At 37.7% G+C, this 23,873-nt stretch overlaps 1 protein-coding gene across 1 annotated transcript in view; it reads right to left on the bottom strand.

Annotated features, from left to right (window-relative positions):
* Window positions 1–7,549: 7,549 nt before the first annotated feature.
* Window positions 7,550–23,873, bottom strand: part of ZNF385D (zinc finger protein 385D) — a 345,593-nt gene continuing 329,269 nt past the window's right edge. Inside the window, 3 exon segments of the mRNA XM_020971094.2 lie at window positions 7,550–11,080; window positions 14,245–14,346; window positions 16,243–16,421. Coding sequence (XP_020826753.1) covers window positions 10,847–11,080; window positions 14,245–14,346; window positions 16,243–16,421 — 515 coding nt within the window. The 3' untranslated portion in view covers window positions 7,550–10,846.

The following is a 23,873-nucleotide window of genomic DNA, read 5'->3' as shown; positions in this document are numbered from 1 at the left end:
TATGATTAAGTGAGCTAGGTCCAACCTTTGGGACTAATATTTTACCTGGAGATTAACTAAGGGAAATCCTACATAGCCCAGACCAGCTGGGTGAATCCGGGATGGTAGACCACAATAAAACGTCATTCATGTATCTAAACTTGAACATTTCAAAGTCCACTGGTGGCCTGCCTGTGCCTGGTGCAATTCACCCAAAGTTATTCATGGTGATGGACTTGAATGATGACATAGGATGATAAAAAGGAAATACAGAGGCCTGCTGAATATTGAAGTGGTTAAGGTTCCTGTCACTGAAATCACTGAGTGAAAAAGGAAATTCCAGAGACTCCTGCAAACAAGAGTGTCCACTGCAGGTTGAGATGGAAAGCGCATTCTCTCTTTCCAAAGGAAAACAAAGAAAAAAGTATTTCTAGAATGACTGCTGTTCTCAAAAAGAACATAAAAGTTTTTATAGGAATGGGGATAGCAGGGTAAAATCTCATTGCTTCTATAAAAAACATGCTTGTCTAAATTGTATTAGTAGAAAAAAAATCAAATTTTTAAATAAAAAGAATTCAGATGACCTCTTCTCTTCCTGTTACCCTCCCCCCCAAAAAAATAAAATGGTATCCCCATGGTATGATTAGAGACTTCATCTGAGATTTCATTGGCCCAGGAAATGTGAGGATGAAGACAATATAGTCTTAGAGAGTTGGCTACAGAAATGAAACGACTTACTCAGAATTGCACAGCTGGTATGTATCAGAGGTAGTAGCTGGGACCAAGGTCCTCCAGGCTCTGAAGCCCAACCCTAAACTTAACATCCACTATATACATTTTGCATAGTAACAGGGAATTTTATCTTTGCTAATCCTGGGAGGACAGCAGATATCTTAAAAGTGTAAAACATTTTACCAGATACTTTCAATTTTATGATCCCAACATTCCCAACTGGATCTTGGATAAACAAGACATCCTATAACATTAGTGTGTTAGATATTGAAATTATGTTTCACTGCTTAATAAATCTCCCAACAAAAACAAGACAAAATAAAACAAATAAACAAAAAAACAAGTTTGGGCTGATTTCAGTAAATAGGGCATGGTTCCAATTATAATTCTATTATCATGAGTAAGTATTTGATAATTTAAATGAAACCTCCACAACTCTCCAGCAGATTCTATTCTATGAAATAATACTGTATAATCTTCCTCACATTGGATAATGTGCATTTCATACACATCTTTTCAAAATCACAAACATCAATTCTTACTGATGGACATTAATGATGGGACCACAAGATCACATGTGTAGAGTTGGAAGGGACCTTAGAGAGCTATCCAAACTTCTCCTTTTACAAATGAGGAAAATGAGACCCAGAGAATTTAAAGGACTTTCCCAATTTCATATATGAATAAGAGGCAGAGTCAGGATTTGAATACGGGTCCTCTGACTGCAAAGGCAAAATTAAGAAACTAGAACTAAAATAATTAGAGTTGAAAAAGCCATGCAAAAATGATTCTCATTAGTTGTTTTTTGCCAATTATCCTCCAATCATACGTACTAGCACAAGTGAGGCCTTTATGCTTTTGGGATGGTCATTTTTCATGAGTGAAGATGGATTGTGCTTTAGAACTATTTTCAAAAAATAAAAAAACAACATTTTCAGAATGTTTCAGGGAAAAAAAAGCACATTGAATCACACCTCTGCTTATCTTCAGGAAGAAGAGAAATATTAAAACACTAGAAATCTAAGCTTCATTAAAAATGTGCTGTTGAAAGAGGAATTTAATAGAATACATATAGATGTGTGGTCTAATTTTTAGATTCAAGTTAACTTTCTTCTAAATGTGTTTTTTTTTTTGTATCACATCCTCTCAAAGTAGGCCAGCCAGCCTGTCCCCATTTGACGAAAGAAAAAGACCAAAACATCAAGGGGATTGGCCCAATTTCCTCACTGGAAATTAGGACTGGAGCCAAGAACCCAGTACTAGATACTCTCAGTAGTCAATTCTGGATTTTCTCTTTACATCCCTTGGGCATGAGGCCTTTCTTCATACCAAATCCATTCAGGTCTTTCCCAGAGTCGATTCAGTTACCAATCAGATACTTTCAGAGAGTTCATTTTTTCTCAGCTCCTAAAATGTTTCCTGAATTTTAATTAATTTGCGATACTTCCTAAGACCCTAACAAATGTTTTTAAGTGTCCACTCTCAATGGGGATGATGCCTTTGTGGGGACTGTCATGGGATGACAGATTCAGAGATTTACAATTAGAAGTAAACTCTGACGTCATACACTCTAACTGCCTCTTTTCACAAGGGCACAGGAAACAGAAAACTGAGGCAGAGAGCAGTTGAATGACTTGCCCAGGGCCACAAAGCTACTAAGTTTCTGAAGAAACATTTCAAACTTGAAGTTCAGTGCTCTATCCATTCTGCTGCCATGACACCTCTTTGGACTTTATCCACCACTCCTTATCATTTCAGTGTTTTGTTTTGTTTTGTTTTTCAATTGTGTCTGACTCTTCATTGACCCCTTTGGGGTTTTTCTTCACAAAGATACTAAAGTGGTTTGCCATTTCCTTCTCCAGCTCATTTTATAGATGAGGAAACTAAGGCAAACAGCATGAAGTGACTTGCCCAGGATCACACAGCCAGTAAGTGACTGAATCCAGATTCGAACTCAGGAAGATTAAGTCCACCTGACTCCAGGGCCTGTGCTCTATCCATCATGCCACTTAACTGCCTCTCGCTTTTTATTACTTCCATTCAACCTCCTCAGTCTTGTTCCGTTTGACTGTTGCTTTTTGTAGGTTCAACAACGTGATCCACTTTAATTTGGTGATAAAAATTGTCATCCCCCAAACCTAAAAAGCTCTTTAATGATGTACCTTTCCTTAAAACGAAGATGCCCATGATAAGATAAACTCAGAAGCTGGGTGGGAAAAGTTATTCCATCATTCTAACAAAAGTTTGGAGTCACAGCAAGACAGGCATGCTCACCCCATACTGAATGGAAAATATGCAAACTAATTTGATAATTATTCATTGAGCATTGATGAGGTACAATCTTTGAACCCTGGAGTCACTTTTCATTGAAGCACATAGTTCTGCAAAATTCTATGGCATATTTGAAGGAAGGTCTAATAGGACTTTAGAGATATCATCTCTCTTCCATATCCATTATCTTGGTGGCTTTCATTATGCAAAATATTGCATGTAGTCCCTGCTACTAACAGACATGGAAGTAGGAAAGGGAAATCACCACCAGAAGCTCAACTTCTCCAAATGGAATTGTTTCAAAGTGCCAAGATATTGGACAGAGCGCCCAGTCACCATACCCTCTAGCCAAATAACCTGCATAAGACTCTTAGCTAATGGAACTGGAGAGAGAACATCCAAGTGGAAGAACCATCAGCCCTAATCTCATGAAAAGCTGAGTTAGTGATGGATGGCAAAAGGAATACTTGTCAGTATAAAGGGAGGAAAAGTATTGTCAATCAACATATCAAGCATATTTCTAATGAAATTTCCTTTCATTGGCTAGGTGGCACAGTGAATAGAACATCAGTCAGGAAGATCTGAGTTCAAATTCAGCCTCAGACACTTCCTAGATTGTGACTCTGGGCAAGGCATTTAACTCTGCCTTAGTTTCCTCATCTTTAAAATAGCCGGAGAAGGAAATGAGAAACCATTCCACTATCTTTGCCAAGAAAACCCCAAATAGGATCATGAAGAGTCAGACACCAGTGAAACAACTGGACAATTACAACAACAGCAATATCAGAGTGCCTGGCACAATGGAATGAGCTAAGAAATATTTACTGATTGCTATTGAATGTTCATCAAAGCAGTTATGGGAAGCTCTATGCTTATTTAGAAGATACTGCCATTGAAGCAACCATCTTTGGTCATCAGAATGAGCATATGAGTCACTTCAGAAAATATTATTGCTTCAGTCACATTTTTTAACCCCAAATGGTACTAAAGCAGCAATATGGTAAAGTGGATAGAGCCAGGCTCAAAGCCAAGAAATCCTGGGGATGAATTCTGCTTAGGACCCATTCCAGCTGTGACTCTAGGCAATTCAGTTCATCTTTCAGCGGTCTAGACAACTCTCTAAGACTTTAAGTCATAGAGAAGTTATTGAATCCTCTGGCAGAGAGAATTTTTTCACCAAGGAGTTAGTACCCTAGACCAGGGAAATCACAGCCCTAGCTCCTATTCCCTTCCTGGATAGCACTGTCTTTCTTGATCACCTAATTTATCTGCCACTCTTAGATATAACTAAAATCTGACCTGGTATTAGTTCAGCTCCAACTACAATACGACATCTCCCAGCTCTTGCCATTTTCCCTGGCTGTCTCTCATGCTCTTCCTCATCATCTCTGCTTGTTTCCTGGCTGCCTTGGCTTCCTTCAATTCCTAGCTAAAATCCCATTTTCTAGAAGAAATATTTTCTGATGCTTCTCCAATCCTTGTGTCTTCCCTCTGGTGATTATTTCTAATGTATGCTGGATATGACTTATTTCTACATAATTGTTGGCATGTTGGCTCCTTCACTAGACAGCGAGCTCCTTGACAATATGGGCTCTTTGCCTTTCTTTCTATCCCTAGAACACAGCACAGTGCCTAGCCCTAGAAGGTGATTAGTACATGCTTATTAACTACTCAAAATAGTCTAATGGATTTGTAATTTTTTTTTGGTCAAAGTGAGCACTTCCTCCATTGATTCTCATTAAAGGTAATCCTGTAAATGTCCTCTCTTCAATTTAGCACAAGATGTTGTCTCAACATGTTGGCGGCCACCCTTGATTTCTCTTGTGAAAAGTGAATTTTAAAGAATGAAAATTTGTGATATCTGAGATTCCAAAGACTACCAGGGGCTCAGCAGAATGTCAGTCTTTTGACCTCTTCTAGTTGGATACAGTCTTTTGAAGCCAGATTTTGACAGCCCATATCACAGACTATCCATAAAACTCCATTGCATTTAATAAACTTGGAAGTACTTAAAAACCGAAAATATATAGAGCTGAGGCACCTGCTTTTTCTGTCATAACTCATTATTCTAGATGACAAATTCCTTGGACAATCAACTTTAGAAGAAAACTTGGAACTGACAGCCAGCAAACGCCAATATAATTGGAAACCATAGGATTCCTCCCACTGCTAGTTTACTGGTAGGAGCTGTCCATTAAGGGTTCATTCAACTATCCATAAGTTTCTTTGCTAGTTCTGTAAGCAGATAGCAAAAAGACCAGGTGAGAGGCTCCAGAGAATGAAAATCCTGTATTAAAACCAAAAATAAAGGGAGGGGACAGCTAGTGGTACAGTAGATAGAGCAGTGGCCCTGGATTCAGGAGGACCAGAGTTCAAATCCAGCCTCAGACACATGTGTGACTGTGGGCAAGTCACCTAACCCCATTGCCTAGCCAGAAAAAAAAAAAAGGGAAAGGGAAGGTATATAAAATTCACTCTCAGGACATGATGCATATTGAATATGCATTGAAGACGAATGGCATGGCTCCTTAATACCTTGATTTCATAGTAATGAATTAACAGCAGTGATAACACAAAGAGCTACACACAAAGACTAAAACATAATGGAGATCACCAAAGACAGAATACACAATTACTCATGGAGAGTTCCTCTAGAAGAGGCCTAGTGTTTGAAGAGTAAACATTAGATCACCCCATTAGACTGTAAGCTTCTTGAGTTCAGGGACTGATTTTTGCCTCTTTTTGTATCCCCTGTGCTTAGCAGAATGTATAGCACATAGTAGGCACTTAATAAATGCTCACTAATTACTGAACAGAAACAAAGAGGAGAAATTCTAAAACCTATTCCCCATCTTCATCTTTCTCTCTCTCTCTCTCTCTCTCTCTCTCTCTCTCTCTCTCTCTCTCTCTCTCTCTCTCTCTCTCTCTCTCTCTCATTGATTTACTCAGCCTCTGAAATGATGCATGCTAGAATAAATGTGGCAAAGCCACGTGGCCAGAATTATTTCAACTCAGAAATTAAACAGAATACAACCTCCTTCTGTTCATTGGTGTTCCTACCGTCTCAGAGAAGACAAGTCGGTGATCTACAATAGGAGAATGTCATATAACCGGATCCATTTTTTAGAGCACTTAAACTGAGCCTCGCAAAGCCACACATAGATATACTTTGCAGGGTAAGAAAAGACAAGGGTGCAGTTTCTCTCCTCTTTTAAGTGGTAATGTATCATAGAGCTAGAATGAACCTTAGTGATCATCTACTCTAATCTTATTTAACAGATGAGGAAACTGAGGCCCTGTGTTGCCCCAGATAACAACTGAATTCTTGTGTCAGACTACAGCCCAGTTCTCCTGCCTCAATTAGACTATTCATATTCTTTCTACCATGCCATAATGACGGTAAGTGTAGATTTCTATACAACTACTACAGGGAGTTTTCACAAGAGAAAGCCATCCACTTTATGTCCTGTGTTAAACAATTTCTTGGTGTTAGTCTTCATTAAAGCCAGTAGCCTGTAATAGGTGACCATGTGAGTTTTCTTTCAGCTTTATGGTCTATCTGGTAAAATTGAAATTCTACACAAGTTGTGGTTATTCAGTCATTAAGTCATGTCTGACTCTTGGTGACCCCATGGACTATAGCACACCAGCAACATCTATGGGTTTTTCTTAGCAAAGACAGTGGAGTGTTTGCAATTTCCTCCTCCAATATATTAAGGCAGACTGAGGTTAAGTGACTCACCCAGGGTCACACTGTTACTAAGTGTCTGAGGGTGAATTTGAGCTCAGGTCTTCCTGACTCCAGATCCAGCATTCTATCCACTGAGCCATCTAGGTATATACAGGGCCACAAAGGTGTTTCTTTTTAAAGATCGATTGGGAGCTGATCCTGACATTTATTGCCTCCTTTGTCATATATTGGTGCTGTGTTTGGAATCCACTGATTAGCACTATTATATTTTCAGCTATTCTGTTTATATCAAGTAAGTCTCTTTCACTTATTAGTCAGATCATTGAAATATTAAGAGTTGTGTAGCATGCTGAGATATGGATATGCTGCAATGCTGATCACTTGAAGGAACACTCCTTTCAATGGGATCTTGGATCCATTGAGATAATGGAGTACTTAAGTCTCACTGGACCTTTTCTTTACACTAATTTTAAAATATCTCTCAAGACGCTTAGGGATTTATGGCTAGAAGGAAAATTCAAGGTCATCTGGCTTGAACTCAGATCCTCAGATTCTGGATATATGGCCCTTTCCATTGCATGATGATGCTTCTACTTTTAAATAATTCCTAAGGAACAACTTACGTAGACTTTTTCTTGAAACTAGAACACATCTTTGCTAAAAGTAGTGCTACATAAAGGCAAACAATATCTGAAAGTCCAATGACCCGTAGAGTTAGTGATCTTTCAAGAAAGCTGTTGCTTGTCCTAGTAGAAGGTTAAGTCATCAATATTACACAGTAATTTCTTCTATGAGCAAAAAAGTTACAAGTAAAAAGTTTCATGCCAGTCTGAGAAACAATTGGTCATATTTCAACATTTATTTCTATGCAAAATAAATCTAGTACCATCCCTCCCAGAAACTGTTTACCACTGATTTAGTCTAAATGTAGTAAAAAATACAAATAAAAATCCCTCCTCTCCCAAAGACTTCTGGCTCTTGTTGTACACTTATGTTCATTTGAAATGAAATCAGAGATGCTCTTCCTACTCATTTTTTTTTCTCCTGCCATAGGGCAGGAATCAGATCTGAAGCTTCAGGATAATTCAATGGAAGTGTGGAGCTCCATTGCTGACACAGCCAAACTATTCATCTTCACTTCTGAAACAGTATTCCATAAGGGACAAGATAGACCATTCTAGGAGTCTGGATTTGAATGGTTGCTTATTACTGTCAAGTATTTATGCACTGGGTAAAGAAAAATAAAAATAAAATCATAGAAAATCCACTGTAAGACCTAATGATTAGGCTTCATCCTTTATTAGGTAGTAAGAGACAATCGATGCTTACAGGTCAAATTTAAGGGCGGCCATTTGAACCAAAACTGTTCCACAGAGCATGGTGGCAAAAGAGATTCAGACACCGCATAGAATTTGCACGGGTTTGCACGTGATACTGTTTGCTTTCAGCCTTCTTTAAATTAACCCTCCCTTATGTCTCTAGAATAACCCACATAACCCCAGCCTTGCTTCCTAAGGATACAGAAGTGTCAACTCCTGTGAAACTGAAGAATTGTGGAAAAATACTTGGCATGTTGTTATATACCAGCTATTGATATTCCATCTTCAATTCATAGAAGGTGTTTAGTTTTGTTTTATTTCCTCCTTGTATTTTTTTTTCAGATTATGACATTGGTTGACTGCTGTGAAAACCAAAGTATGTTGCATAATGGAAACATTGAACCAAAGTCAGGACTCCAAAGAACCTGTTCAGCCACATCTGGTCATTCTATGGGCTGCCAATGGATCATCTTCCTCTGTAAGGTCAAATGGTATTACCCATGCAGAGGGCTCCCAAAACACTCTGAGCTTCCCCTCAATTGGCTAAACAGACAGACCACAAATTTGATTGTAGGTAAAAGTGGGGCAAACCACTGAGACCAAAGGATACAGATATTGGGAAGTTTAAAAGAAACAATGGTCAAAATAGCAATTTGAGGAGATAATTTAAATAAATACCCATGTGAATCTTCTGATTTCCTTGCCCCACAAAATACACAAAACACATTTTTCTCCTTTTGCTTAAAAATATATATGTATATATACAAACATACATACATACATACATATATATATGTATATGTATATACACACACACATATATATGTATATATTTAAGCACACAATTTTAAAAGAGATGAGCACCACGGACTATGGCTAGATTGTGGATAAGAAAGCTCAAAAACATGCTCAACTCAGAGCACTGAACTTGTAGTGCGTGTTTTTAAATATGGCAACAGTAAAACATGAAACATCCACAGTTCAAAAGTATTATTTTATCGTGAATTCTTAACATCTCTCAAATTGCTGCTAATTTCCTTTATTTTATTTTTATTTGTTACTAAAAGTAATTTCAAGAAGGTAATATATGCGCCTTCCTGTCCCTTCCTCATTAAATAGCCTTTACAAAAACTTTTCAAAAATATTTTTTTTCCCTAAACCTAAGTTGTGGTTTTTATTCTTGTTCTAAGTGTAAGAGCAGCATGTCTCTCAGCTACGGAGTGATGCAGCTGCATCCTCCTTTGCCAGGTGGATAAGATGCCTTTTAGCTCTCTGAGGGCAAAAGCCAATCATGTTGATCACAAATCAAAGGCATAGCTATATCTGATGCCGTTTACTATTTACCACTTTGATGATAAAGTGTGAAGTTGGATGGTTATATATTTATTTCATATAGTAGATTTTTCTGTTTATAAGTTATTTTCTTACTCTTTCTAACATATATACAATATATATAATATATATATAGTTATATATACCCCTGATAAATCTTATTTTAAAGGGACACTCTCAACCTTTCAAAGCCTTACATTGATCACATAAAGCTTCCAATGTGCAGAAGTCCATGATAGAAATGAAGGTACAATAAGACCTTCCAGGTATTTTTCTCTACTCCATATCCACGGTGCGCAGTTAACTCATCTGCATTTTTTTCCCTTGTTGCTACTAACCTTTACATATATAGTAAACATTTATATCATGTCAGTAGGAGATCTAAAAAATAAACAATTAAGCTTATAAGTACCATTGTACTCCAAATGAAAGCATTCTACCTCCAGACAGTACCACTGGCATGACATAAAGGGGGTGTGTTGCAGAGGTATAATATGTTCCCTTTTTTTATGAGGTAGGGATGACCATGGATTTCCTACTCAGCACTTATCTTGACACTATAGCTCAAGGTTATGGCCATCCCTAGCTCACAGAAACTGAGCAGGTCGGCTACCTGCATTATTTAATTTCTCTATACCCATGGCACGTAATTTCCCCCAGTGCTTACCCATCCATATCTTCAAACATGGATATTTGTTGTTTCTGGGTACTCAGAACATTGCAACAAATCACTTTTCTTTTTTCTGATTTTTTTTTAGGGGGAAGGGTTATCGCAAAGCATGACTCCACTATATAACATCTCTGAACACTGCATTCATTTGTCTCAGAGTTGAGTAGGAGAAAAAAAGATTATTGATTCGACTCAGAAGACCTCCCCAACAGTATCATTGGTGTCCATTGTTTTGGCTACTTACAGGATCTGGCTGGTTATCCTACCTTTTGTGATTCAATGATAACCCTAAAGATGTTAAATTGCAACATGGCTACTGTTTTACAAGACAACTACTGCATCTAATTTTGTTCTGATAAATACCCAGTAACTGCTGACATGGCAGGAGGATCAGTAAGGGGTCTACTATTCACAGTGTTGCTGCTGCTTCTCATTCTTCTTCTTCTTGTTAATCTACAGAATAAAGTACTGAATATACATTGGAACCAGTTAATGCCCTTAGACAAATGTATAGTTGTTTCATAAAGCAGGAAAGACAATGCAGGGGAAGTAGGTGCCCAAAAGCATGGTCACAAAGGTTTTGTAAGTTCTAGATATCACTATGAGTCAATGCTGGAGATCACTTCTAAAACAGTCAATATTCAAGAGGAATGCTCTTATGTGGAGAAAATGCTGCCCCCTTCCCCTCCCTCCCATCCCCTTTTAGACTCTTTTCAATTCACTATCAAAAGTCCTGGCTCTTCAGATAGACTTTAAACTATAAATAAACACTGCATAGTTTGTTTTTTTTTGTTTGTTTTCTTTGTTTTTTGAAAAAAAAATTATTGCAGTACAATTACTCCTATTTGGAGTTCAGTAAGGAGCAAACAGCACAGGAGTATGGGTGGTCCGTATGGGCCCCGGAGCAGGCCGGAGGAGTGCTGGAGGAAGTGCAGATGGCTGGAAGAGGGTGGCTGCCGGAGCTGTTCGAAGACTGAAGGGTGAATTCACTGCCACAGCAGCTGCAGCTGCTGCAGCTGCCAATGGGTTCGGGAGGATCCGTGGAGCCAATGGCTTGGAAGGTTCCTTAGAAAATACTAATTTTACCTGTAATGGAGAGGGAAAAGAAGGAGGGAGAGAAAGAGAACAGAATTTGGGGACATGTTCTTTCCCAGTTGGCTCCATATTAGATAGCTTTAGAATTGAGAAGGACCATTCATGAGAAAGCCAAATTTATGCTTCAAATATACACATGCAAAGAACTATAGGATTTCAAATATCTTTTCAAAGGAAAATCTGGCTGACAGTTTGACTAATCTATTAAGAGAAACTATATGTGTGTTTATGTGTTGGTGTCTTCTATGAGGACTTAAGCTCTTTGAGGTGAGGGACTGTGTTACTTCCCTTATTTGTATCCCCAGCACTTAGCTTAGTGCTAGGCACATTGTTAGCACTTAATAAATGCCTCCCCCAGCCATTGATCCATTCATGCTAGAGCATTCTGATGAGAAACATAACCTGCCAACCTTCCATTTGCCAAAGACAGTAACTGGTTAACAAATGAACAGTAGAGAGTTTGCCAAACTTGGCAGTGTTGACTGTGGAGTGAGTGACATCACTGTGGAGTCACAGAATCTTGGCTTTGCTGTGGGCTATCTGTCTGATCTTAAACAAGTTATTTGGTCTCTCTGGGTCTCATTTTCCTTATCTGTAAAACTTAAGAGCTGGCTTAGATGGTCTGTGAAAGCCCTGCAACTTCAAATGCATGTACTCCTAACAACATTCCTGAATCTCGGTTTTATAAAATGAGGGGTTTGGACAAGATAACCTCAGCGACTCTTTCCAATTCCAAAGCTTTGTGCCTGTGATCCAGTCAGTTCCTCTTCTGGGGCCTCATTTTCTTTGCCTGCAAGAAGTGGGTTTAGACTAGATGGTTTCTGAGGTCCCTTCAAATTCCAAAGCTATGATCCTCATAGGACTGCGAGTGATAGGAAATGTAAAAGAGACAGTGATAGGCACATCAAATCTCTGTGAGGAGTACAATTTAAGCAAATTACCCAGAGAGATTCAGAACAAACAAAATAAAATGAGAGAAAGGGAGAGAGATTCATCATCCCTCAGACAGGCAGCTGTCATCTGACAATGCAATCCTGTCAACTGGGCCACAGAGAATGTCACTCTCATTTGAGCACATGGAAAAACTTGAGAAAAACAAAAGCTATTCTTCAAATGAAAGATCTTGCCTCTAACAAGTTAAACATTTTTTGTTTCCTCATCATTTCAAAAAAAAGCTGTGTTCTCTCAACTTCAATCTAAATCACTAGCCTGGATCTCCTGCCAGAAGCATCGGTAGAATGGCAGCTCTGAGGATGATTTCCAGTTATAGATAGTAAATTTTTTTTAAGAGCGAGATTTTTTAAGTGTTTGAAATTAATCCGAACACTTTAAAAACCTAACCCTTCACCTTTAGTAAATATTTACTTTGGCTAACTATAGAGGTAGATAAAGTCAAGGTTACTTAATAAGATGATGAAATCAGCAGCAACCCAGATAAGCATTTCTAATCTTATGCTGTAGTTAACATTATTTCTAAGCTAAAAAAAGACATTTCACTTGTATAATTAAAGAGTTATGCTATGAAAGGACTTGTTTTGACCTGCTCTGAGGATTTATCATGGAAGACTGCAAGTTCAATTTAAGAGATTCAACCTTTCTTAAGTATCCGCTAGGGACAAGGCACAATGCTATGCACCAAAAAGGCAAAGATGAAAGGTAGAGCACGGGCCACACACAGCTTAGAATCTAATTTGAGAATAAGCTATAAAGCCAAATACATAAAATGTAAGGGAGAATGTGATGAGGGAAAGGACAGAAACTAGATACTGATAACTGAAAAAAAGTTTCTGGAGAATGGCGAGGATTGCAGAACATTAAGGAATCAACTGATGGTGAGGAAGTTGAAGTACTGAGGGTAAATCACTTTTTTTTTCTAGAGGATTAGCAATGAATGTGAGGAACAATATAGGATGAAGACACAACGAGGTATCGGGATTGAGGAAAGGGTTCTCTCTCTCTCTCTTTCCCTGTAAATAAATAGACAGACAGATAGATACAGACATATTTGAACAGAAGAATCATATCAGTTTGTAGGCAGAGGGAAAGAAGCCATTAGAGAGGGAGAAAGTGAAAATAAAGATAGAATGATTAATAGAACAAGGTCCCAGAGAAGATGGAGAGGGGAATGATCAAGGTCACGAAAGAGAGAATAAATCCATGTCAAGGAAAAGAGCTCCCCTCATGCTCTAGGACTTTGAAAAATGGGGTTTTAAGACTAATAATTATACTGATAATTTCCAAATGTAATTTAAAACTATTTAAAAATATAAATTAATCTATATGAATATCACAAGTAGATGCTTATCTACCTAATATATGTATGTATAATTAAAATGTGAATCATTTAAATTATTATAAAGTATAATATCAATGTATATGTACATATACATATACACATACATACACATGCTAAATAGGTAACCAATTTCTCTTTTTCACCTTGGAAAGTTCTATACTACTGTTTATTCTTGTTTCATTTGTCTTTGGGGTCTCAAATCAATCAATCTATATCAATATTTAACTATCTATGTACGTATGTGTGGGTGGGTGAGTGGGGAGGGGGGGAGCATTTTACAGAGATGGAACTCACAAAATGGAAAGGTAGAATTCTATAGGATCACCAAAATGCAAAGGGAAAAAGAAATAGGTCCAAATCAAAACACCGATTGGGTTGATACTCACAAGCCACTCAGGCTTAAAACATCCCACTTTACTTCGACTTGTCTATATTATTCATTAGTCCCTCAAAAGAAGCCACAGAAGTGTTTTGCTTTTCGTACCCTTTGTTTCCAAGAGAGTTCTGCCTTTGAAATCAATACCAGAAATATGCAGTAAGTGAACCATACTGCCCTCTCCTTGTTGCTTTCTCTTTTCTTCCTAGACTCAGTAGCAAATAGGGAGTTCAACGAAAAGATACATGAACAATGTGAGGGATAACAGCTGCATCTATTCAATGGCAAAATATTAGTTTAGATGCTGGTAATTTCCCTGGATTGAGTTGATTCAATTGTTTATTGAATAGATCAAATACTTGCATGCTTTCTGGATACAACCATCATCTCAAATACTGTCACTCAAGGATTCATCAGTTCATTTTGAAGTGAAAATCATTTTCAAATTCAACATATTTGAAGGGAAGTGAAAACTGTACTCACCCCGAGTGAATGTGCTCCCTTTTGAAGTTTATTATAGGGACTGTATTTAGGTTTGGGGGGTTTCCCAGCAGCTCTGTCTTTGTGCCTTCTACTGCTGATGTGCTATGAAATATAGGGAAAGGAAAGGAACTTAAAAATTCACAATAGGAATCCTCAAAAATGTTGCCTTCTATCCTAGGAGTTCTCAATATATGTGTTGAACTTCTAATATTAATTAAATTTACTTGAACTTCTCAACTATACCACTCATGGAACCATCATTCCTAGGATTTAAGAGTTCATAGGGGAATTCAGACATTTTCTATTTAGGACTCCTAATTATGTGGAAACTGAGCTCTGGAAAGGAGCAGTGATGTGCCTAATCCTTGTAGTTATCAAATCCAGGATCAAGCCCATGTCTTACACATCTAAAATTTATGTTCTCTCTTTTCTACCGTATTGCTTGGCTCCAACTACTACAGGTCCCTCTCTAACCCAAATTTATTGGAGCTGCAAAATGTTGATGTCAGAAATTTCTTCTCTCTAATTGTAATGTCCTGACCTTCCCTTTCTCTCACTCAATCAATCTTCTCAAATAGGTTCACACTTTGTAACCTTCATTTTCTCAAATTTTATAATTCCACTCCATCTATCTTATTCTGGCCTTGCTTCTTTCCCTCCACAATTTTGACCCCATGGTCAGTCGTGGTATAATGTATCGCCCTCCACCCTTGAATTTAAATAAAATCTTCCAGCAATCTCACACTAATCTCCAAGTAACTCCAGCCAATGCCTTCTCAGCTCCTTACCATTCTAGAAAGAATAGTCAATCCTTGCCGTCTTCATTTCCCCATCACCTTCCACAATCTTCTGCAATTTGTTTCACCTACCTCTCATTAATATTAAAGTTTCTTTGCATTTCACTTATATTCATTATTTGAATGTAGGGATCTTGGATGAGGGACTTTCTTTTATTCCTTTTTCTGTGCTCAATATCTAACATATTCCCTTTCATATAGTATATGCTTAAAAATATTTGGCATTTTGATTTAGTTTTTTATTAAGACATCAGAGAATCAAAAGGCATGCACTTAAATTCCCCCCACTCCCATCAAAATATGATCTAGGGAAAAGAATTAAAGCACATGTGCTTTTTAAGGGTCATATTTATTTGAGTATTTGTTGTAAAAATTAATAGATGTTGCTGTTATTTTTCTATGGTACAAATCTCTTTTTTATGGAAGGTACCTTGAAAAAGAAAGAAAATTCTTGGGGAAATTTTATGGGTAAATGAAACCATATGCCAGGCAGAGACGAATTTATTTCCATATTACTGTTTAAACCTCTGTCTGTACAATCCAGTATCAACCTAATAAATCTGAAAGGTAAAGAAGGTTTCAGTGAATAAGAGCTCTTAGAAAAAATATTGTTCAGAAGCCTACAAAATTGATTATAATTAGAATGCTGTGCTCTCAGGTTATATCATGGGTGTACAGAATAAATTATAATCTCAAGGCTGTTTTCTTAGGTTATGTCACTTGTATATCTTAAAAGAAATTTCTTTGTTCTTATTTAGTGGTTTTTTAAAAAATGCCATAAAAATAGTCACTACAAGTGTAAACTCCTTAAACCAAACATCTTCAGTTAACTGTGTCCCCTACGTTGTTAGTATAGCGCTTGATGCAGAGTTGATGGATTGATTGATCAGTATCCCAGGTTTACAGGGAGGAATTTAACAATCACTTAGGAAATTTACCCTTTAGATAAAATCTTATTTAGTTGGCTAGTAAACCTAACCTCAGAAGTTTACTGGCCAATAGCCCAACCATAGAGAGTGGCTTTTCCACATCAGATTGGATATCTGTCAGCCCCAGAAGGGCATTGATTTCTTTCTCAGAGATTCAGGCTGCTCCACACGTGCAGATTTTCAATAAACACTTCGAGTTCAAAGGAATAATCTGCTTTCCCAGTCCACACGGGAAGAACAAAGGCTCTTGCTCACAGATTGGAGCCACCCACCTGTTTAAGTTGTGTCTCTGAATTTACATGCACATCACAGATTTCACAGTGAAATGTCTTGTTTTGCAGGCCTGTGTTTCCCTTGTTGATCGGCCCTTTGCCTTTCACTCCTGCTCGAGGAAACGCCTTAATAGTCCCACTCCCATTCCGGGCTTCCAGCATGGTTTTGTGCTTACTCCCTGAAATATACATTTAAAGGGAAAGAAGGACAGAAGTGGGATCAGAGAGGAGAAAAAAAATGGTGCAGCTAGTCAGATCCCTCTTCTTATCTCTGTAGAAAAGAAACAAATACTAGTCTTCTTTACGTCAACACTAATGTGACAATATGTTTAATATGAACGCATAAGTAGAGCCTGTATCAGATTGCATGCCTTCTTGGGGAGGGGGGATGAGAGGGAGTGGGAGAAAATTTAAAACTCTAAATCTTATGGAAGTGAGTGTTGAAAACTAAAAATAAACAAATCAATTATAGATCTATCTATATCTATATTATATCTACATAGATAGATAGATAGATAGATAGATAGATAGATAGATAGATAGATAAAACAAACAGACATTTTTCATGTTCCACTGTTGACCATTGGAATACATGGGAATTTTGGAATAGTAACAATCTCTCTCTCTCTCTCTCTCTCTCTCTCTCTTTTACACACACACACACACACACACACACACACACACACACACACACACACATACACACAAATAAAAGAAAGCTGACTAAATCAAAGTGTACTAGGTAAAATTAAATGGGTATGACTTTATTTCCTTATGTTCTATTTCATTATATCTCTTGCTGGATGGCTGGTATTTGAAAAGGAAGAGGAACTCTGTCTTTGAGGTGGTCCTAGAGAAGAGATTTGTATCTTATTGGAATAGGTCTAAATGAACTACATAACAGAAAGGTTATTGTGAGAGATAAATAGTTGTCCAAACTCTGAATATAAATTCATGATCTTATGTAGAAGAAGTCCAAAGAAGAAGGAAAGAAGCTCAATGTACCCAAAGGTTACTCCTGGGTAGCTTAAAGAAGATAATAACATCCACCCTGATGAGATGATGTATTTTAACATCTAGTCATTGGAAACAGATGGTGAGGGAAGGGTACTCTCCACAATAGGTTATAGAGCCAGACTACTATTTTCTCTGAAGAGCACAATAGTACCCCTTTTTTTTTGGATGTGAAGTATTTAATCACTGTAAATCCACAGACTAAAACAAGATTTGTTTTACCATTGAAATTTTACACAATTTAATGATAGACATATTTATCCTGATTTTTTTTACAAAATTTCTGATTTGGGCACTATTAAACATTTTTATTCCCTTGATTGTGGGAAGTGTTAGCTATTACTTCTAGGAGAGATTTTTGGTGGAGAATTTTTGGGAGGGAAAGGACTAAAATCACAAAGGAATTCCCAGCTGTTAGGAAGATGAGATCCAGCTTTGTGAGAACTACAGGGTCATAGCAACAAGAAGAAATCATGGTTCTAAGTCACTTTTAACATGGACTCAATATGTGTATTTTACCTTGTCACACTTTGGGAACTCCTCAGTGTATCAGCTAGTGTCCTTCAACTAGTGGTACATTCCTAAAGTGGAATTACCTATTCTACTAAAAAGAAATTTTTCTTCATTTTGGCTTTACTTTGACCTTACTTTCCAATTTGCCTTTCCTTCAGTGTCCTTTCCTGCACTCTACCATTATTTTGATGGGTTAGTCAGAAGCCAATAGCTAGCTATTGGCTTGTGACAATATGCAAATGTTTCTCTGTGGTAGCAATATATCAGCACACGATATGTACCAGACAAAAGCTATTCAGAATGAATTTTCCCCTGATTAAATAAAGGTAGGTGTGCATTTCACAGCCTGTGATGATAATAGGTCTTATGATTTTTGCCATTAAATTAACTCAAAAAGGTAGCATGGCCTAGTGGATACAGAGATGGACTTGGAATCAGGAAGATGCTAGGTTCAAATCTTGCCACTGGCACATACTGGCTACTCTAGACAACTCATTTAATTTTTCAGTGCTTCAGGCAACACTTTAAGACTACACACATTACAGAAAACAATTCAATTAGAACTGGTGAAGAGAGTTTCTTGACTGGAAACTGGCCATACCAATGCAATTGGAGGTCTCTCCCCTTAAAAAAAAAAAAAAAGATAGATGGAAAGATAGATAGATGCAGCTAGATCTACAACTATCTCTCTCTCTCTCTCTCTCTCTCTCTCTCTCTCTCTCTCTCTCTCTCTCTCTCTATATATATATATATATATATATATATATATATATCTCAACCCCACCCCCTCTCTCTCAACTATGCCCTGTTGTAATCATAGCTGTCCATGAATTCCAGAATCATAGTTGAAACGAACCTGAGTGGCCATCTACTGTAATGCACAGATGAAAATGAATCCCCACAACAACACGCACGAGTGGTTGTCCAGATTTTCCTAATAGATTTTAGCACAGAGCCTTGAACAGGACAGACATTCACTAAATGCTCATTGAATTGAATTTGACTGGAGAACTCACTATTTCCTCCAGACATTCATTCCATTTAGGATAGATTTAATTATTAGGAAGTTGTTGTTTTTCCCTTACATCAAATCTAATCTCCTTATCTGCAATTTCTGTCCTTTACTCTTACTTCTGGCCACTGGTGTCAAGTAGAACAAATCAAATTCTTCTTCCACACAATAATTCCTGAAATATTTGAAGACAACTACTGTGTTTCCCGCCATCCTCTTTCCTCCAGGCTAAAGAAACCAAGATACTTCCACTGCTCATATGCTGTGATGTAGAGGACTTTCCACATACTATTCATTTCTTTGTGCATACTGATTATCTCTTCTAAAATGTGGTGCCCAGTTACTAACCATAATTCGCTAGATACGGTCATATGAGACCAGAGTACAGTGGGACTATTACCTGCCTTGTCCTGGACATTAACTCTCGATGCTACTCAACTGTATTAAATTCTTTATCTGTAGCATCACTGTTGACCCACCCACTCTCCTCTCCCCTTCTAAGGATTTATTTTTAGGCAAACTACTATTTTCTTCTCTCTTTTGTACTTGTGATGGTGATTTTGGGCATCTGAATACGATTCGACATTATCCTCAACAAACTTCATTTTCTTAAATTAAGCCCAATGGACCAGCCTGATGAGTCTTTTTTGAATCCTAACTTCCATGCAATGTGTCTGTGCCTTCCTGGCTGTGTCTTTTGTAAATTGCATACTCGTATTTTATAAGAGGCAGCAAGTGGATAGGGATTCAAGAAGACCTGAGTTCAAATCTTGTCTCAGACACTTTTGTGTTTAACTTAGCATGTTAGCCTTTCTCTGCTTCCGTTTCCTCATCCATAAAATGGGGATAATACAAGTAATAACTCCAAAGCTTATTATGAAGATAAAATGAATAATCTTTGTAAAGCACTTTGCAAACTTTTAAACACTATATAAATGTATGGTTATGATAGCAATTATAATTTCTAAAAGAACAGTTATGCCATAGAGTCAAAATTAAGCAAGATATAAATGAAAATTTATGTTTTTAAGTGAATATGTAAAATGGGTAAAATGAGGGTTGTCTCAGTAGGAAATTAGCATGTTTTCCATTTATTCTAATTTGCTCAGAACCAATTTTAACAGAGAAAATCTCAATTAACCTGTGCTTTGGATCAACCATATTAAATAGAAAACAAATCTCATGCCATCATCCTACGGTTAATAGTATTTAAATAGCTCGATTAACAAATTTTTTGCTTGTTTACCTCTCCAGGGTAGAAATCACTGGCAGGGACAGCCATTTGCTCTTCTGTTTTAGGAATGATAAAAAGATTTGAGCCATGACCTCGGATAATTCTTTTCTTATTTTCATTTCTATGAGCCAAACTTGCTTTTAATATTCATCCATTCAAGAAGTACTAATTGTCAATGATCTTGACATGCATTTGTTCGAGGCCTAGGTACTATGAAAACATTCAGATCAGTCCCTGCCTTCAAAGAGCTTACTGGCATCCTACTGCAATAAGACAACACCAAAATTAATGCTGTCCTTATATTCTGCCTCCTTTTTACCTTGGAATAAATCATTCTGATATATAATGGATTGGTTATCAAAAAGAAAAATAGATCTCCTTTGCCTCATCATTAAAAAAAAAAGAATCTGCCACTAAAGAATATCTGAACAGACACTGAGACAAATTTGAAACTTTATTGTAATTATACAGCAAGATTCGGCATGTTTGAAAAGTGGGTTTCCTGATTAAGTGACAATTACTGACATTTATGCTGAGTTGCAATACACAAGATAAAAAAAGGGCCATTTTCTCTAGAGCCAGTGACAATAAGAGGAGGAATTCATCTAGATCTAAACTATTCAATGAGCTTCCCACCTCCCTTCAAAACAAAAACAGAAACAAAAGCAAAACAAAACAAAACAAAACAAAACTACTGAACTCATTTTTTGGCAGCCCTGGGAAGGCAAGGGGCTTTATTTCCTTGATCACGTGCTTCAGGTCAAATTCGCTTGAATGATACTTTTCTGCCAAGTTTTTCTGAATTCCCTTAAGATCAGATCATTTCATGGCAAGGGTTTCTTCCCTGGCTTGGTTCAATTTGGTTTCCTACTTTTCCATTGGCATAGGAGTGGGACTTAAACCTTTGTTCCTACAAGTTCTCTAAGAAGGTGTGAATTGCTCAGCTTTATGGCTCGTACTAGATGGGTTTTACACATGTAGATTTGCAGAGGAACCTTTTAAAGTGTTTGCCTTTTGTCTTCCATTAGGCAGTTTCTGAGGATGGAACTTTGGATCTTCTGGGTGGCCTTGACTCTCCTTGATTTTTTCTTCTATTTCTGACCTTTTAAAGGGGGGGGAAAAAGCTGGTTTCCCAGTGGTTCCAGGTACTTGAGTACTGGCTAACTGATGTTTTAATGTATTCAAATAAGCCCTTAGAAAACCCCTGCCATTCCCCAAACCTCTGCTCTAATTGCTTATTTAGCACAAGTTCGGCCTACTTAACTTTAAATAAATGAGCAGGAAAAGTGCTTTTGCTATAAATAGCACATTGAAAAGGTCTCATACAATATATGGTGTTCAATTCATACCATGTGTTCTGAGAAAGTAAAATTCTCCTCAGTTTGTTTACTCTGTGGGTATCATAAACATTAATCAAGCCCCAAATGAAATCTTATCTCACCCATGAAGATTCACTGACCCCTTGTTCCTCTAAAATTTTAAAATACTTTCTGCCCATGTCACTTCTTTGAGCACTTCCCCTCCATATACAGTCTAATTTTGGTGACCCACATATTAACCTGAAGCCATTCTTAAGCATCCAGACCATTGTTGTCCCAGAAATACCGGAGTAAAAGATAAAGGAAGTGTCTCTAGTAGCAAATGGAGAAGCAATGAGTATTAGGCAATGAGTGGAAGTAGCTGAGATGAGCTGAGAATGCAGATTCGATCTGTTCTTACTGGCCAGTTCATCAGAGGAGAATTGAAGACATACAAAGATTTTATCTGATGTGCTGTGCTTGGCTGGTTCTTTCATGAAGAGAGGATGATTGGTAGACACTAGAAAAAGAAAGGTCTAAGAAAGGAAAATGGAAAGAGTAAAGTAGTGTGCATAGACTAGTGGGATCATAGACAGCAAAGGTCTTTGGGTTCATCTGCTCACCCATTTTACAGTTAAGAAAACTAGTAGTGTAGTGCATTTTTGTGCTGTGGCTTAAATGGCCTTGGTGGCTTGATCAAGGGAATTGATCACCTTTTTAAAACCAGCATTTTCAAGGGAAAATATCCTTCAACTTCCAAATATCTCACTTACAATGTCTGTCATGTAGACTAGATGTTCCCACTGATATCCTAACTACAAGGAGAAAATAAATTCAAGAATTGATTTGAGCTCTAAAGCCTGTGATTTGGTCCTGGACCCTATAAAACTGCTTCCTTTGGCTCCAGCTGCTTCTTAAAAGAGTCCAGAGGAGCTTGGTATGATGGATCTGTCACTGGGCCTGGAATCAGGAGGACCCAAGTTCCATCCAACCTCACAAAGTTACTAGCTGTATGACCCTAGGTATATCATTTAACCTTTGCTTATCTCCGTTTCCTCAACTATAAAATCTACAGCAATAATAAGCAATAGTAAAATACTACAATGAAACTATAATAATAGCCCCTCCCTCCCAGGGCTGCTGTGAGGATCAAATGACACTATAATTGTAAAGTGCTTAGCACAGTGCCTGGCACATAGTAGGTGCTCTGGAAATGTGAGTAATGATGATGATATTGCTCTGCTCTAAGCCTTTAACTTGTTATTATTTTCTCAATTTTTCTTGACCGTCAAAGTTTGATCACTCAAAGCATGATGTCACCTTAACCTTCCATGCCTACGAGTCTGCTTGTTTCCCTAGGTAGAGACCCGGTGCTACAAATCTCTAACTCCTGACTTTGTTGGAATTAGATGCCTCATCTGCCATCTTTTCTCACTTTCTCATCTAGGGACAGCTAGAAGACATAACGCATATACATCTGGCCTCGGAGTCAGGCAGACTTCCCTATGCCTGATGGGTTTCTAGGTTTTCTGTCAACATTCTTGCCTAAATACTAATTTCCTCTCTCACTGGCCAAGGGAAAGAGGAGGAGGCACAAAGCAGTCACTATGACCTCAAGAAGAAAACATACTCTGTCTCTGGAAGTACCCAGAGATGACCCCATCTATCACAACATGACAGAAGTACAAACACCAAGTAAGAGAAATAATGTGCTATAACTCATCCCTGTTCAAAACTTGACACACAATGAAGTTAACCGACTCCAAATCACTCCAATATCCAATCCCCCGAACCTATTATCTCTAAAAGGGAATACAGAGGCACATTTCAAGGACACACTAAGGAACTGAAGGAGTATTTATTAAAAGACCGGAGTAGACAAAGGGAGACCACTGAAGTAACTGACCTCCACTGCCTTCCTATCCATCCCATCCATTGGAAGAGAGTTGAAAACCCATATTTCAGAAAAAAAAAATTTTACAAGACATTTTCTACCTAAACATTGGACAAAAGTGATGAGCTATCAGCTGCCTGGAAGGTGATCAATCAGGGTGACAGCTGTGGCCAAGTCTCAGCCAATGACATGAGCACAAAGATAACCATGGCTGGCTAGTGTCGCTCTATGCTATTGATGAGAGGGCTTTGTACCTTTCCTACGTCTAGTGTGTAGGCCCACTGACGATCTTCCATTTTTTCTGCTTTATCCTTCAGAAAAATGTCTTTATTCCTTCTTTGTGTACATGACAGAGGGACAGATGCTGTTTTGTATCAGTGGGGAAAAAAATGGAGAAATCACAAGCAACGAATGGTAAAAGAACTTGGATGTCAGCAGCATGGGGAAAATCCAGGCATGGGAAATTCTTCAGTTGCTGCTGGTCACGATCTATCTCTGACTTAGGAAACATATCTAAATAGTGAAAAGATATTTAGAAACTCTTTTATGGCAATTGTTTCAATTTTGGTTTTACAGATGCAGGGCCTATGTAATAGGCACTTAATAAATGCTTGTGAAATTGAATCTTTTAAGTCCTAGGAATTTAGTTGAGATATTCAGAGCCTT

The sequence above is a fragment of the Phascolarctos cinereus genome, unplaced genomic scaffold (assembly GCF_003287225.1).
Source record: "Phascolarctos cinereus isolate Bilbo 61053 unplaced genomic scaffold, phaCin_HiC Scaffold_1;HRSCAF=81, whole genome shotgun sequence".
In the NCBI taxonomy this organism is placed as follows: domain Eukaryota; kingdom Metazoa; phylum Chordata; class Mammalia; order Diprotodontia; family Phascolarctidae; genus Phascolarctos; species Phascolarctos cinereus.
Note: the sequence above shows the minus strand (reverse complement) of the source record. Positions and strands in the feature narration are given on the sequence as shown.